The following is a 17,961-nucleotide window of genomic DNA, read 5'->3' as shown; positions in this document are numbered from 1 at the left end:
AAGCACTCGGTTTCAGCATAAAACACCACTGTGCTTATCACCCTCAGAGCGCAGGCCTTGTAGAGAGAACTAACGGCACTATAAAACAAAGGCTCAGGAAATGCATGGCAGAAACAGGAAGGCCGTGGCCTGAATGTTTGGGTTTAGTGAAAATGTGGATGCGCTTAACACAAGGCTCCCATAAACTAACTCCATTTGAAATCATTCATGGCAGGCCGTTTCCACTGCCTATTACCAGTCAACCAATAGACAAAGCAATCAGAGAAAACACATTAGCAGAATGGATGTCTAAGCTGTTAGAAAACAAAGAGATCATTGTACATAATCAACAACCTGATGATGTTTCTCCAGTGTCTTGCAGACTAAAGCCCGGTGACTGGGTTCTGATCAAGGTGCTCCAAAGGAAAAACTGGAGCACACCCAGGTGGGAGGGGCCATACCAAGTCCTCCTCACTACACCGACCGCTTGCAAAATTGCGGAACGACCATCCTGGGTCCATCAGAGTCACTGCAGGCGAGTCAGTGAAGCCATCTAAACACAGCTGACGGCAGGCGTGCCTACTTGTTGTGATCTCGCCCGGTGGAGGGGTCAGCTTTCCTGGCCGGGGGGTCTACTCGCGACAGGAGGGTGTGTTCCGTCGTCATGAGGTGGTGGCTCTTATCAACTGCAGCGGCCCTGACCATGGCCGGGCTCTTCACCTTTGCTTCCATGAGGGACAACAAGTCACGCTACATGGAGAAAAGGCAGACACTGTATGACAAAGGAAAGTACACCAAGTTTCCCCATGGCTATGCCACTAATTTCTGGTGGCAGTTTATGAACACTACAGCTTACTTGAATAATAAAACTGACTGCTATGCAAATACATATACACTTTCTGCCCACCAAGGAACGAGAGGAAGTGTATGGACTGTTCACTCAACGAAACCTGTGCCAGTAACGCGACACTGATGAGCCTCAACTGTCGCTCTGACTACAGCTACCGAATGCCACTACAAACAAAGACTCAGTACCAGACAGGATGTGCACGGACGGCACCCAGCAGCAGAGGAACCAGAGTTTTGGCTGACTGGTACTTCCTATGTGGCAACAAGGCTTATCTGTCACTCCCTGAAGGTTGGGGAGGTCTGTGCGCCCTGGTGGAATTATCAGATCACGTTTTCTTCATGCAAAGTGTTGCACATCACCCAAGCAGCCGGCAGAGACGTGAAGTGGACATCGCCTCCCCCAATTCTTTCGGCATTACCGTGGACACTGGAGTGCCGGGAGAGTTTCGCATCTGGGGAGGAGGAGTGAAATTCTTACAGAGCTTGATCCCCGGCATTGGAGTTGCCGAGGTGCGGGATCACGTGGAAATCAACCGATATGCTCTGCTACGACACATCAACTTAACTAAGACCCTGGGAACCGCCTTAGCAGGAGAACAGCAGGCCATCAGAACGATGGTGCTGCAGAACAGACTGACACTAGACCTGCTAACAGCATCACAAGGAGGAGTTTGCAAGCTGATCGGGGAAACATGTTGCACTTTTATCCCTGATGGATACGAAACTGGAGGAGACATTTATGAAGCTTTGCAGAATTTGACCGCTCTGCAAAAATATGTCACTGAACACACACCTGGAGCAGCTACAGCACAAAGCTGGCTGGACTGGCTGTTCAGCGGTTCATGGCTGGCTGCTGTAGCAAAGCCATTTTTCCTTCTAGGTCTCATCATGATAGCACTGCTCATATTAGTGTTGTGTGTGTTGCCATGCCTAAGAGTAATGATTTCACAGATGATAACAACTACAATGACTGCTTATGTTGCCGTGCCTGAAGAAGAACAACATCCCGTTGCAATTCTGTTAGAGGAGAACTTGTACTAGCTGCTAATAAATGACGTGGTGATTAAAAATGACTTGTCAAGTGATCATGCACTGATTAAAACATTAGTAGGTTATGCAAGTTTTCATGCTTTTATTTTTTTTTAAGTCTTGACTTTTAAACAAAGTTTTTCATTTTAAATATAAAGTTTTCATTATTTTACATATAAAGTTTTCAATTTAAGGTTTGCATCATTTTAAATATAAGGTTTTTATCCTTGTATTTTTTGAAGTTTTCATTTTAGTTTTCATCCTTTTATTTTTTGTAGTTTTAGTTTTATTATTTTTTCTTGTTTATTCCACTTGTTATTTCATTTACTATGATTTTCATTTACTATGTTTTTATTTTTATTTTGTTTTATTCTTTAGACCAAATGACTGCCATTTCTGCTATGATGACATTTTGAAGATTTTGGAAATTAAAAATTGCCTAACATACTTAATAAATGATTTTCATAGACAATTGTTGTATACATTTAAAATAAGTTAAACAGGGGGGAATGTTACAGGAAAAATGATTCTGTTTCTTTACCTTCTTTTAAATGTACAAAGATGCCTTTTGTCTGCCCTTTGCCTATGGTTAGATTAGTTTAGAATTATCTTTTTAGACTTTCTCAGCAAAGACATACTGTTTTGGGACATATTGTTTTAGATTGTTTTATCTCTCACAGCCTTCTCCCAGCTCTCTGCTGACGAGACTAGCGCCACATATGGAGTTGTTTATTTTATTTGTTTTGTATTTTCTTATCCTGTTCTCACTGTCTTTCCTATAAAAATTACCAAGCCACTGTGCATGGTGTGAGTTGTTCTTAGCAGCTCACCCGTGTACACGTTTGATAAAGAAAGTAACTTTGTCTCATTGTGTCTTTATTTCTCCTGGATCTTTTACAGAGTTTTCCCCCAACAGAGACTAAGGCGAATTCAGGGTCAACATTGTCAGTCTTTAGTCCATCAAGCAAGGAAACAGAAGGCACAGCCTCATCACTGGCCAACTTGAAAACAGTATTTAAAGACACAGGCCCCGCCAGTTTGGCATTGAGCCCTCAACACAGGGAAATACAGTCCTGGGCCCAGTTCTCCCTGTTACAGGAACATGAGAACTGGTAAGGGAGATGAAACAGAGACACGACTAAGACACAACTAGCATGGGAGCGATATGGAGAGAGGTGGAGAGAGACGCAAATAGGAAAACCAAACATGAGACGGAGAGGGAATATACAAAGACATGACTAGGGAAACATATACACAGAGGACATGACAGACACAGGGAGGAGACAAAGACAAGAAAACATGAAACAGAAATATAAGTAAACTCAAAACTAAAACCTGAACTTAAATCAACAAGGGAAATAATCATGAATGCAATATAAACTTAAAATGCTGGGTCGAAGATCCAGAACCCTGACAATGCCAACACACTCAAAATCAAGACATTCAGAAAAGATTTAAAGGGTGAGTCTTCACAGTCATATTTACTATTATCTTCAGGTTCTTTAATTTTTATTTTCAGTAATCTTCATAATAACGTCAGCCCTAAAACTCCACCCTGATGAGACCCAGAAACCAAACATTCAGGAAACGGTGAGACCACTAGTGTAGATAACACTACGTAATGTGGTAACTTGTTTTGTAAGAACATTTCCACACCCATCAAGTTCGCCCAAATCACTGGAACAAAAACATCAAAACAAAGCTCAGAAGCTTACGATAAGCCAGAACCATCATTATGCTGTGTAAGAAACACAGCGGATGCAGATTGAGGGGAAGTTAGATAGTGGACCCAAACGCAAACATGTGGAACAGAACTGGATAATAACAAAATGTGAGCTGTTTATTATAGCTAATAGAAAATATACAAAACAAAGAGCAAGTCGGACCAATATGAAACTAAACGCTAACCTAAATTGGGTAAACTGTCACGGACCCGGCTCTGGGGACTACGTGAGCAGTGTGGATTATTATTATTATTATTGTTATTATTATTATTATTAGATGTGTGTGTCTTCTGCACTGCTACTGTTCTGTGTCCACATTTAATGTACGCAGGTGTGTGTGTGTGTGTGTGTGTGTATGTGTGTGCAGCTGTTTTCTGTTGACCAAGTTACAGGCACCTTCAGGCCTCGTGGGTGTGGCCCTGCTGGAGGACTGGCACACCTGAAGTCCTTCCCACACACCTGCTGCTGATCAGGGCTCGTCGGGGGAGCTATTTAGGAGAGTGATGGAGCTCCCACCGATGCGGGATCATTGAGTTAAACTCCAAGTCAGTGTGTGTCAGTGTTCGGTAGTGCTGATCGTGCTGATCGTGTATGCCCGCGGGGGTCAGTGTTTGACGGATGCTTCTGTTTTCCTGCAGGAGGAACGTGGAACAAGAAGGACAGCACGCACAGGGTGTGCAGAAACACGACAGCGGAGAGCACGAGCACGGATGTTGGAGTGGGACACACACACGGGAGTCTAGGGAGCAACGGGGATTTATTGTTCATCTGTTATTTACCTCACTGTAAATAAACACATTGTCTTCACTAAAGAATCCAGCATTTGGGTCCTCCTTCCTCAAATCCCCACGGTCTGCCTTCGCTGACCATGATATAAATAGAATAAAACATTTTTTAAAACCTGAATACAAGTAACATGAATACCTGAATAATCTAAGTCACTAGTCTAGTACATCATTAGTTGTCAGCCATGGACCGGATGTACCAAACCTATAATCTTTGTTTGTTATTGAAGGAAATTGCCGTCCCGGGTTTCCTCCGTGGCGTGAGCGATAAGCAGAGTTCTGTCCTTTCCTTTTAAGATTCCTAATTATTTAAAGTAACACTCAGGTATGCCATTCAGCGTGTTAGTACGAGCTCGGGAGCAGCTTGGGAGAACAAGAAAACAGAGACTGCTTTAGGTTGCCTTCCCAATCGACTCAAAGGTTTATTTGATACACAGCAGTTTATATAGAGGAAAAAAAGGTTCGTGTGTCAGCAAGTTCTCAGTTCAAACCAGTACAGACCAAATAAGGAAACGTCTTCCTGCCTTGTGAGCAAAGAAGTATCCTGTGTGTAGTTTATCAGCTCAGCTACAATTTATGATCATCCCAGCAAAATACACAGAATACAGAGTTCTTTCATTAGTGAATTCTGAAACAAACCACCTGGCCTTTAACGAGCCTTTTTCTAAGAGATAAGGAAGGGAGGATGGGAGTAAGGAAGTGGTCTCGTCTCTGTGGTGTTTTCGACCTTGGGGTACCAGCCTGTGAGTCTTACACATTAATTCTTGGGTCAGAGAGAAAGAGAAAAACAACTATTAAATGGGCCTTATTGAGTAACTCTTTTCTGTATAATATCACAATAAAACAATATCCTGTAAATGCTACCATGGTATCAAAATATCATAACAGTTCTCCCCTTTTATCATGAAATGATAACATAGTATAAAGACAGAATGTAATAACATAATATAAAGACAAATCATAAATGTGAAACAAATCATAAATGTAACTAGTCCTTTGAGGAAGCTTAATATCAAAATTTTAAAAAGAAGAAAAGAAAGAGAAGAAAACGTCATACTCTTCTTGAACAATCGAGTAATTCACAATCTAATGCTCAATACATACATCAGGATCATCATCGATGACATCTGACACATAATCTGGGTCAATTTGTGCCAATTGCAAATACATTGAAGTAGCTGTACTAGTAGCTATACGGGTTATCATTGAACGTACACAGGGTACCACACAACAGACAATAATCATCAAAAACATGCTGCAACGGTTACAAAGGCTACAATTAGTTCCTTCCATCTCCCAAACGTGTCCTGTAGCCACTTATGTAGCCACTGACCGTGACCTGTATTGGCAATTAGTTCTATCTGCAATGCTTCAAGTTTATTCATAGCTTGTGTGAATGAACCGTTAGGGGCGGTGTTATTGGGAATGAAAGTACAGCATACATCAACGGTTACTAGACCACAGGTACCGGTCCAATTAACAGGTAAAGCTAATCTAAGGGTATTATTGCACAACCAATAAGCGTTAGGGATTGCTCTAGTTAGGCGCGTGACCATATGTGATTTAACTAACTCCCCCCAGTCAGTGTCATTTAATACACCCTCTGGGGGAACAATGATCGAGTCTCTGCTCGAACTTGAACTGTGTGTGTGTTCCTCCAGATATGATACAACTTCAGCCACAGAGACAGCTAGCCATGTCTCATTACAGCGTGCACCTGGGGAGTCAGAGAAAAATGTATAGTTATCCTTTGTATAATCTATGTGTGTGTCTGGGCCAGTTAACTTTAGTCTGCGCAGACATATCATACTAGTATTAAAATGGAGAGGGATCTGTCCTAAGGGCAGTGAGGGTTTTAACCTATTCTTGGGGCGTTTCATTGGGGCGCAGGTCCCTGCGGTGTCATTAGATAACTTCAATAATTCGCCTAATGGAGTCTCAGGGTTAGTTGGTGTGTGTGTGTGTCTAAGTAGGCAGTCGAGAGGGCTCAGAGTCAACTGTAAAGCGTCTTTAAGGAGAGCATTATCTCCGCCGATTTCCTCTAGTCCCTCAGTGAGGGGGAAACCGGATATGGGGTATCCTACTATTACCTGTTCTGGATTAGCCTTTGAACAGACATAACAGTTACTGTTTCCTAAATCACGAGCGGCTGTTCTGGCATTTTCATACCAGGCGTTAGCTCCTGTTCTAGAGAGTGCATAAAATGGTTTATTAGTGGCGTTTATGTTGTCATTTACTGATTTTAGGGAACGTAATGAGTGCATTAAGTAGGTGTCTTGCAAAATAGAGCATGAGGTATAGTCAGCAAAATATGACCTGCAGAAATATGAACATGGTTGCAGTTTACAATACAAAATAGCAAAGAGAAATCCTAAGGTTAATGCGATAGATATGATAGATAACCTAAATATATAAGAAAGACAGTTCTTCAGTCGTCTTCTGGCCTGGTCCCAGGTTCGAGAGACATTGAATACGCGCCGTATGATGACAATGGGCATTTCATTTTCTCCATTATCAGGATGGAGTGAGTCTAGCTTTATCAGGTTAGACATCATGTGGTACTTTTGGCTTTCTGTTCCTGCTGGATGTTTGAGTACCTTGTTGTTGTTCTTTCAGACGTTGTGTGTTAATCAGTGATTGTGTGTGTATGTACACTGGATCCGGGCGCTGGCTCGCCTGAGATGTCATCTACCCGTGTGTGTTTATTTGCTCTAGTTCCGGGCGCTGGCTCGCCGGAGATGTCATCTGCTTGATCCGACGCCTGAGATGGTCCGATTGGGCTGGTCTTAACCCTGCTGGCATGAATCCACTGAGGTTGTCCGTCCGTAAGGATGCTGGTTCTTCGTCACTGCCAGTACAGTCTGGGGCTGGAACACGCGCGGCCTCCCAGAGAGTCCTTGGTTTTAGTGGCTTCTCCAACATGCATCTCCTTGTCTCCACTGGTGGAACTGTGGAGGGGAAAGGCTGAGAGAGACAAACTTTCTGATAGTTATTATTCAGTTTTTCTACCAGGTTGTGAACATCAGTGGACAATGCAATATACATCACCTTCTACTAGCGGTGCCCCTCTGGAAGCTGACCATGGTGTTGGAAATAGTCTTATTTCAAATGGAAATAATTTGGTTACTGTAGATTGAGTCATTCTAATCTCACACAGGACTTGAGTAAGTAATTTGACCCAGGTCATTAAAGTTTTAGCACACTTTTGAATTACTTCTAATGTGAATGAAGATCCTCTATCACTGTTAATCTGGTGAGGTATTCCGAATCTGGGTATTATTTCATTGCTCAACTTTTGACAGACTACTTCTGCAGTTTCTTTTGATGTTGGATAAGCTTCTACTCATTTACTAAATTGATCCACTATTACCAGTAAGTACTTGATGCTTCCTTGCGCTGGCATATGTGTAAAATCAATTTGTAATGTATGAAATGGAAAATCTGGTTGTGGTAAATGCTGATGTTTCGCTTTTGATTTTCCTACATTAGTTCGTGCACATGTTAAACAGGTTGCTAATATGCTTTTTACTGCATGTGATGTTTTCTCAATTACAAATCTTGATTTTATTGCCCCTATTACCCCTCTTTGTCCGACATGACTCACACAGTGAAAATGTCGGGCAAGGACTGGCATCAGGGAATATGGGAGGGCAATCAAACCCTTAAGATTTTGTATAAGCCATCTCTGTCATCTAAGGTACAGTCATTATTCTCCCAATAGGTGTAATCACATGCAGAGGCTTGCTCTTGTATGAATTTTAAATCAACATTTGTTCCTAAATAGTCTGGGAGTTTAACAAGTGACAGCTGTAGGGGCACAGATAATACTTCCTGCGGAGGTGGGAGCTGTGATGCAGCTGCAGCCTTGGCTGTCACGTCTGCTAAGGCATTACCTGTTGCTTCGTCTGTGTCAGCTGTACTGTGTCCTTTCGTTTTTACAACTGCAACGGCCGATGGTAGCTGTATAGCCTGAAAAAGTCTTTGCACAAAATCAGAATTTAGCAATTTATTTTCCATCAGCAGATCTAAATCCTCTTTGTCTCCACAATGTGCCAAAGTCATGCACAACGCCAAATGCATAGCGGCTGTCTGCGTAAATGAGTGAGCCTCTAGTATGATGTCAGGCACTGTTACCACTGAATAGCCACAAAGAAATGAGTTGTCATTCGGCCTTGAACAGGACCCGTCCACATAAACCGTGGCTGAGTCTGGGATAGGTGTCTGCTCTAAATCTGGACGTGGTGCTGTGGATTCCTGTATACGTGTCATGCAGTCATGATCGTCAAGCCTGTCTGAGCCATCCTGTCGGTCAGAAGAACACAGCATAGGATCAATAAATGTGCTGGCGAATTGGGTGTGCTGCTCGCTTTTATAGTGAGATTTGCATATTTTGTGTAGTTATGTTTGCTAGAATGGTCGTGACCTGGTGATTGGTGTGTAGAATAGTGTCATGTGAGAGTGTGAGCTTCTCGCAGTCCCTTATCATGATAGAGCAAGCTGCTACTGCCCTCAGGCAGGCCGGCATTCCTGAACAATTCAGGCAGCACCTTTGAGTGGCGGAGGTCAGCACTCCCTGTAATGCATTGAAAGAGGCAGTCATTTCTGTGGACCACAGTATTCGAGGAGGCTTGTCTTTTTTACAACAGTCACGCAGAATGTGGTCATGAAAAGAACAGTCTGGTATCCACTGTCTGCAATAGTTCACCATGCCCAGGAAGGACAACATTTCCTTCTGTGTAGTGGGACGAGGGACAGAGGTCACAGCTTTGACCCTGTCTGCAGTCATGGAACGTTTTCCGTGAGACAGTGTGAATCCCAAATATTGAACAGAAGTCTGACAGTACTGCATTTTCTTTGCTGATGCTTTGTGGCCAGTCTTTTGGAGGTGCTGGAGAAGCATGTGTGTAGCAGTTTGACATAGTTTTTCACTTTCAGCACAGAGGAGGAGGTCATCCACATGTGGATCAGGGTGCAGCCCTGGAGGAGTGAAGCACCATTGAGAAAGCAGCAGAGCTGTCTATCATGCCTTGGGGCAAACGAGTCCAAGTGTACTGCTTATTTCTATGTGTGAATGCAAATAACGGCTGTGTGTCTTACTGAGAAAAAGGAGCGGAGCATAAATCCACCACGGTAAAGTGTGTATGCAAAGCATGTCAATATGCTGTGAACATCTGAAACGAGAGGTGGCAGAGGAATGTTGACTGCATTAATTTGCCTTAAGTCTTGTATGAAACGCCATACGCCAGGTTTGTTAGGCTTTGGCACAGGATTGACAGGAGTATTATATGGAGATACTGTAGGCTTTATTACTCCTGTAGTCTCTAAATCTCCTATCATGACATCTAGGGCTGCGGCTTTTTCGGCAGAAATGGGATGTTGCTTGACATATACTGGCTTGTTGTGTTTTAATAGGTGTACGTGATAAAGTGTACAGTCAATAAATCCTATATCATTCTCACTTTTAGACCACAATGTCATATTCTGGTATTCAGCTGGCAACGTAAGTGCAGAAATAGTACAGTGGATAGGTTAGGTTAGATCTATGTGACGACATATTTCGTAACCTATGTCTGAGTTATGTAACAAAATCACTGTTTGACCTTCACTTGTGTGAGCAGTTATCATGTTGTTGAAAAGTGTGAGAGAAACAAAAGTGTGGCTCCCAGTCATGGGATTACCTGTTAGTGGCGTCTGTACACGTTTTTTTGGCACAGTGTGTGACATAGAGTACCGGACAAAAAGGATGTTGAGTTCATTCTCTGCTGAGGGTCCAGCTGACACAGAGGATGTTCCTTCTCCATCATGTCGGTACATAGGGCAGAGAAAACATAAGCTGTTATCAGTGTCAGCAAACATTTCACACTTTGTGTTAAATTAAATACACAAATTCATTTTTGCTCTGGGTGTCTGCGGCTGCTGGAAAACTGAGCTAAATTTGCACCTCTAGCTTGTCCAACAGTGCATAAAGCGTTTTATGAATACTAGGATAGATTCATCAGGCTTCTGTTTACACATAGTTACTGCATTTAAGTCAATTTTGTCTCTGGACATTGTTAGCAGGAATTTCTTTAGATTCTTAAAGAAATCGGTGATTTTGTCATTATTTACCCACAAAAACTCTGCAGTTGTGGATGCTTTATCATGCTTTGGGTCTAATTCACCTATCTCTCTTATGAGTTGTGACTCGGTTACTCCAGGAATGCATTGACACAATATGTACCTGTAATCCGGACCACCCAAATGGTGATATCTGGTACTTCTCTGTAGTGCAGAGACAAAGGCTGTAGGATTTTTAAGAGGATCGGGAAGCTCTTTAATAGTTGTCACTAATTCTGAGATTTTAGGGGGCTGAATACAACACTGATCTCCTATTATCATAAAGGGGTAAGTGTCATTGACGTCACTAGATTTTGGGTCTGTTTGTTTACTACCGCGAGTGTTGGCGTAAGGACCTTTGTCATTCTGGCTTTGTTTTTCCTTTTTTCCTTTTAGATAAGTCTTTATTAAAGTTCGGGTAACAGGTATTTCTTTAGCTACCTCTAAACCTCTAGCTACGATATCGTGGCGTTTCATGTGGGTGTCTATCGTGGACACTGCCTGATGCAAAAGTTTTTCTTCATAGTCGTCTGAATTGTTTTTCATAAGTTCCTCACATTCTTCTTTCAAAAGTTTTTCTCTCTTTCTATGTTCTGCTAATTCTTCCTCGCGGCGTATATATTGTTTTTCCTGATCCTGTTTAAAGAGATGGCTGAGACCCGTTGCATGTGATTCAGGTTTTTTGTCACTGTCTTTTAAGCTGGTTGGATCAAAGCGCTGACGTTGTTTGCATGCGGCTGCGGCAGCAACTATTAATTCGGTCTCATCTTCGTAAGGCGGCGGGGCTGTGGGCTGAATGGCTGAGCATGCAAGACTAGCTTTTCCCGCAGTAGATTTATTTTCTTTGCTAGAGCCTGCACTAGTTTTATTTGATGTTAAAGTATCTACGCCTGGTTCCGGTCCTTTTGTCCATAGCGGTAACATTTGATGCATCACGTCGCGGCATTCTATCATATTTTCTACAGGACTTTTTAAGCAGACTACTTTTCTTATCACAAATGATATTCAACATTTCTACTGACCTGGTTTCTGGCGATAATCGTTCGGGATAAGGCTCCGAAAAGAGATTAGAATGCATTGTACTCACAGTCCGTAAGTTGTAAACAAAGTCAGTCACATAAGCACTTCCGCATGTTCTGGATACGTGATCATGGATGTCTTCACCGATTCGCGGACGTAGGTTACACGTAACCGGAAATGGGAGTTATACTGAGCCGTTATTTGAGACTTTATTTTGTATTTTATTAATTTTTTGGTTTTACAGGTACTTTAGATTTTTTATCGGACCTGTCTGTGGTCTTTGAATAATTCTGACCCATGTTCAGTGATTTCCAGAGGGGTTTACACGCTTGAAGGATTTATGTTAGTATTTTCGCTGCGGCACAGCTGAGGTTACTTTAAATTTATTGCTAGCAATTTTTTGTTTGTGTGAGCAACTCTCACTTAGCGAGCAACTTCTCGCTTAACGAGCAACTTCTCGTAAAACAACAGGCAACTTCCTGTGTCTTTCTGCTTTTAATTTACTGCTTTTAACCCTTGTATGGTAATCGGGTCTGTGAGACCCGTTTTCAGTTTTCTTTCGTTTTTTTTTTTTTTTTTTTAACAAAATTAAATTTAATTATTTACTAGCTTTCTGTGAGTGAGCAACTTCTCACTTTTTAACGTACGTTTCAAGACAACAGGCAACTTCCTGTGTCACTCTTTGGTGAGCAACTTCTCGCTTAACGAGAAATATTCAAGACAACAGGCAACTTCCTGTGTCACTTTTTCTGAGTGAGCAACTTCTCACTTTTTAACGTACGTTTAATTAAACAATTAATTATTATTATTATTATTATTTTTTAACAAAATTAAAATATTCAAGACAACAGGCAACTTCCTGTGTCCACCAACACCACACAAGGGTTAATCTACTTTATTCGGGGACTGAGGAAGTCGTCAGTGTATCTCTCTGGATCACTAAGTGAAACTTCGTCAGCATATCCCGTTTTTTTTATGGATCGATCACTGAGAGAGGTATAATACGGTCTTTATATAAATATGAAAGACGTGTATTTACCTTCTGTCAGCCATCCCACTTCTGACACCAAAATTGAAGGAAATTGCCGTCCCGGGTTTCCTCCGTGGCGTGAGCGATAAGCAGAGTTCTGTCCTTTCCTTCTAAGATTCCTAATTATTTAAAGTAACACTCAGGTATGCCATTCAGCGTGTTAGTACGAGCTCGGGAGCAGCTTGGGAGAACAAGAAAACAGAGACTGCTTTAGGTTGCCTTCCCAATCGACTCAAAGGTTTATTTGATACACAGCAGTTTATATAGAGGAAAAAAAGGTTCGTGTGTCAGCAAGTTCTCAGTTCAAACCAGTACAGACCAAATAAGGAAACGTCTTCCTGCCTTGTGAGCAAAGAAGTATCCTGTGTGTAGTTTATCAGCTCAGCTACAATTTATGATCATCCCAGCAAAATACACAGAATACAGAGTTCTTTCATTAGTGAATTCTGAAACAAACCACCTGGCCTTTAACGAGCCTTTTTCTAAGAGATAAGGAAGGGAGGATGGGAGTAAGGAAGTGGTCTCGTCTCTGTGGTGTTTTCGACCTTGGGGTACCAGCCTGTGAGTCTTACACATTAATTCTTGGGTCAGAGAGAAAGAGAAAAACAACTATTAAATGGGCCTTATTGAGTAACTCTTTTCTGTATAATATCACAATAAAACAATATCCTGTAAATGCTACCATGGTATCAAAATATCATAACAGTTATAGTTTCTTATTCCGGTCAAACTGTGGATCATAGTATGTTTGCAACATCTATAAACAGTGAATTAAAGTACAGAAAGAAACCTATTAGAAATGTTTTTATAAATTTATGTCAAATGTTACCTCATGGCAGCAGCTCTCATTTAGTTAGAATGTTGTTATAAAAGTTATTGGGCTTTAAATTCTGTTTCACTGTTGCCCTTTTGACTGGTAGCACAAAGACTGAGAGAGGGTAGAGAGGGAGAGCCCACTATTATTGCCTATTATTGTCAATGTGAAACTTCTTGCAGTGATACTGAGTTTTGTATTTGAACAATTCTGTGTTGTCAAGATATCCACGAAAATCACAAGTGAGCAAGAGGTCCATCCTAATTGTTTAAATGTCAAGAAAAGGGGTTTGTTGAGGCTTTTTGCCACAAGAGGGCAGTCTTTCAGCATACTGACTGAATTCTGACTTCTCTGGGCTCTTCAGTATGGAGTCATTTTAAATAATGCAATGACTGCTGCACGACTAAACAAGAAGCCCATCAGCTCAGCTCAATGTTCTGCTATACTGTCACAAGTTTGGGAGGGGACGTGAAATGTGTAATCAGTCTGATCTGTTATGCTTCCTCTCATGCCACGCTGCAATGGAACTGCAGTAGTTTTTCAGCTGCTAAGACACAGCAGTCACTCGCCATACCTTTTACCTGCAGTCCATATAAAATTTATATATATATATATATATATATATATATATATATATATATATATATATATATATATATATACACACACACACACACACACACACACACACACACACACACACACACACACACATATACATATATATATACATATACACACACACATATATATATATATATATGTGTGTGTGTGTTTGTGTGTGTGTATATGTATATATATATGTATATGTGTGTGTGTGTGTGTGTGTGTATGTATATATATATATATATATATATATATATATATATATATATATATATATATATATATATATATATATATATATATATATATATATATATATATATAAAACACCCAGCACGCCCCTGCGGGCGGTTTATCCTTCAAGCTCGGGTCCTCTACCAGAGGCCTGGGAGCTTGAGGGTCCTGTGCAGTATCTTAGCTGTTCCCAGGACTGCGCTCTTCTGGACAGAGATCTCCGATGTTATTCCCGGGATCTGCTCACTATACGCCTAAACGTATAGTGAGGCTGCACTGGGAAAGTCCGGCAGAATCCCGGCCCGCGGGTTCTTCAGCTCCCACCTCAGCAGAGCTTCGATAACATTGTGAAGGAGACTGGGCACATTTTGTACGAATGGACCATGTTCAACACCTTCATTGCTGAAGCTGCTTCACTTAGCTGCGGCCTCAAAGTGTTTGTTGTGGTGGTAACCCCCAAACCAGATGGTGGATACCAGAGGTGAAGCGAACCATCAGGCTGAAAGAGTATGGGGATGAGGGGGACGACTGGTCTATCTCCGGGGACGAGGGCACTGAGGCAGTTAAACAAGGCCTCGGTGGCAGGCTGCTTGGGTGGATGAGGTTCGCCTTGAGTTTCTGAAGGCTCTGGATTTTGTAGGGCTGTCTTGGTTGACACGCCTCTACAATGTTACATGGAGATCGGGGGCGGAGAAGGATCACACTCAGCCTCACCGGGAAAGTCTATGCCAGGGTGTTAGAAAGGAGAGTTCATCTGTTAGTAAAACCTCGGATGCAGGAGGAACAATGCAGTTTTTGTCTATACCCTCTCAAGGATATCCAAGGGTGATCCTTATACAACCATCGCAAGAGCATAGTCAAGTCAGACTTGTTTCATGTGGGTGTTGGATTCCGCCAGGGCTGCCGTTTGTCACTGATTCTGCTCGTAATTTTTATGGACAGAATGGTCTCAGACCACTTGAGTGGTCTCAGAATCTCATGTTTGCTTTTTGAGGATGATGTGGTTCTGCTGGCTTCATCAGGTTATGGCTTTCAGCTCGCACTGGAGTGGTTCACAACTGAGTATGAAGCGGCGGGAATGAGAATCAGCACCTCCAAATCTGACGCCATGATCCTCAGCCAGAAAAGGGTGCAGTGCCAACTCTCAGTCAGGGATGAGTTTCTGCCCCAAGTGGGGGAGTTTAAGTATCTCGAAATTTTGTTCACAAGTGAGGAGAGAAGGGAGTTGGAGATCAATAGATGTATTGATGCTGTGGCTGAAGAAAGCTAAGCGTAAAAGAGAAGCTCTCAATTTACCAGTAAATCTACTTCCCCACCTTCTACTATGGTCACGAACTGTGGTTAGTGACCAAAAGAAGGAGATCCCGGATAAAAGTAGCAGAAATGAGCTTTCTCCGAAGGGTGGCTGGTTTTTCCTTTAGGGTGAGGTGTCCAGCCATCTGTGTGGGCGCTCAGTTGAGGTGGTTTGGGCATCTGACAAGGATGCCTCCTGGATGCCTGCTGGGTGAGGTGCTCCAGGCATATCCCACCATGAGGAGGCCCCAGGGCAGATCCAGGACCCGCTGAAGAGATTATATCTCTTGGCTGGCCTGGGAGTGCCTTGGTGTTCCTTCAGACAAGCTGGAAGAGGTGGCCAGGGAGTGGGACATCTGGGCTTCTCTGCTTAGGCTGCTGCCCCTGTGACCCGGCCCCGGATAAGCAGAAGAAAATGGATGGAAAGCTGGATCTGAAACATGAAAGTATTGTAACTATACAAAAAAATAACATATCAGGAGTATAATATATTAGGCATCCACAATGAAAGCACTGAAAAGTTTTGAACCAGTTTCATCACAGGATTTTCCCATTAAATACCACTATGTAGTAAATTTATATAAGCATCAGGAATTGGACTTGTCACAGTTTAGTCTGCCATTTTTTTTTCAACTTAGCCCATGGGGTGACAAAGTGGAAGGTTCACAGGAAATTTAAGATGATATTGATGACATCCCTCAAACCAAACAGACTAAAGCAGAGATCTACAACCGTCCAAAACATATCTGACTTCAATTCTACTTAAATAATAACAAAAAAAACCCCCAGAATTCTTTACTGAGAACAATTCAGCATGATTAATTGAGATGGAGAAGTTAATAGGCTATTTGACAGTTAAATTCCGATGATTCACCATAAGAACATAGAATCCGGCCAGTGATAGGAATTAGGACAGGACCTTGTTTTGGCTAAGTCTATACAAGGAATGTGATTCCAGTTCACTTTGCTCTGCTTGTGCCAAAAAATAAAAAATAAAGAAGAAGTATTTCATTAAATAGGTAGCATATAAGAGGCTGAGGCTGATTGGCTTACAGAAGGCAGGCAAAAAAAATTACTGGACTAAAGAGTAATGATGTAAATACTGAGTTTGTCAATGTGGCAAAGAGGAAGTGATGCAAAAAATAGACTAGCATGCTGAACATGCAGGAAAGCAGACAAATAAATAATTACAGATCTTCTTCATTAGTTTACTTATATTTATATTGGCTTCTCTTCATTGGCTCCATGTTAGATCCAGAATCAAATTTAAAATGATTTTCGTCACATACAATGTCTTGAATAATCTTATATTAAAGACCTCATAATACAATACAATCCCAATAAAGCCTTTTATTCTATGTAATTCCATAATAATGGGTCAGAACCGGGAAACTGTGAAAATGTGGAAACAAATCAGTTTCTAACAGACACCCTTCCTGACACAACACCAAACAGATTTGTGATTTGGATCAACTAATAATCTAACTAATGATACATAGGAAGTAGAACAGAACACAGACAGATGACTAAGATAATAAAACAAAAAACACGTGGAAAATAAAAAGTGACAAAGTCCAAAACTTTAAAAAACACTGGGTCAATGACCCAGGAACCCTGACAGTCACTTAGGTCTAGGAGCAGGACTGAAAAGTCTTCCTCTCAAGTGGTGAGCCCCAGATTGATGATGCTTTGGATTAGTTTAATCCTTTTCAGTGGAACAAACTGTCGATGTGACCTGAGATCTTCGACATCTGCATCCACATTTAATGCTAAACTGAAAGCATTTCTCAGGGTTCTTACTTGTTACTCTGTGTGTGTGTGTGTGTGTGTGTGTGTGTGTGTGTGTGTGTGTGTGTGTGTGTGTGTGTGTGTGTGTGTGTGTGTGTGTGTGTGTGTGTGCACGCACAAGTGTGGGGTACTCTAGCTGTTTGTTTCTGGTTTACATGTGTGAGGTGGATGTGGGTTCTGGGTAAATGTTTTCAGATGCATTTATTTGAGTGCAATGCACGGCAAAATGTCTTGAGATTAAAAGTGCTACATAAGTACGTTTGAATTAACTTGTTGTTTAAAGCAGTGGTTCCCAAATGTTTTTCATCAGGTGTAAACCCACCTTCATCAATACCACCTGATAATCTGAACCAGATCTCAGCATTATTTAACCATCATTGTCAAACTGTGCATGAAATGTCAGTATTGGCAGCATCCATGTAGTATTTATATTAGTTCCATTAAGTTGAAATGCATACCATTCACACATCCTCCTAGAGGTAGAGAAGTGAAATATTTCAAAATTTTGTCTCTTACTTGTATTATAGTTTAGTCTTTACCTTGCATATAAAGTGCCTTGAGCCAACTGCTTTTGTGTTTGGCCCTATATAAATTAAATCTAATTAAAGTGAACTTCTTGCTAATATTTTAAATCATTAGTTTTCACAGTGGTAAACATATGCCTTTTTTATTTAGATTCAAGGAGTCTGCACTTTTTTGTTTTTTTCTCTCTGG

At 41.5% G+C, this 17,961-nt stretch overlaps 1 protein-coding gene and 1 long non-coding RNA gene across 2 annotated transcripts; one reads left to right on the top strand and one right to left on the bottom strand.

Annotated features, from left to right (window-relative positions):
* The first annotated feature begins 729 nt into the window (after positions 1–729).
* On the top strand, positions 730–1,979 carry LOC146645110 (syncytin-A-like). Its single transcript, XM_085394828.1, has one exon. It carries the CDS (start codon positions 907–909, stop codon positions 1,867–1,869), a length of 963 nt encoding a protein of 320 aa, XP_085250954.1. The 5' UTR covers positions 730–906; the 3' UTR covers positions 1,870–1,979.
* A 7,442-nt stretch (positions 1,980–9,421) lies between these two features.
* On the bottom strand, positions 9,422–13,130 carry LOC146645109 (uncharacterized). Its single transcript, XR_014909012.1, has 2 exons — positions 12,377–13,130; positions 9,422–11,985 (listed from the first exon to the last, which is right to left on the bottom strand). It is a non-coding gene; the product is annotated as an uncharacterized LOC146645109 (long non-coding RNA).
* Positions 13,131–17,961: the final 4,831 nt, after the last annotated feature.

This window comes from Rhamphochromis longiceps, linkage group LG20 (genome assembly GCF_057381845.1).
Source record: "Rhamphochromis longiceps isolate RC_006_pf linkage group LG20, R_longiceps_female_GT1.1, whole genome shotgun sequence".
NCBI lineage: Eukaryota > Metazoa > Chordata > Actinopteri > Cichliformes > Cichlidae > Rhamphochromis > Rhamphochromis longiceps.
This window is presented reverse-complemented; position numbering and strand designations above follow the sequence as displayed.

What these genes read in the sequence shown, in the direction of transcription:
- LOC146645110 (XM_085394828.1), top strand. Translation starts at nt 907, where the DNA reads ATGGACTGTTCACTCAACGAAACCTGTGCCAGTAACGCGACACTGATG.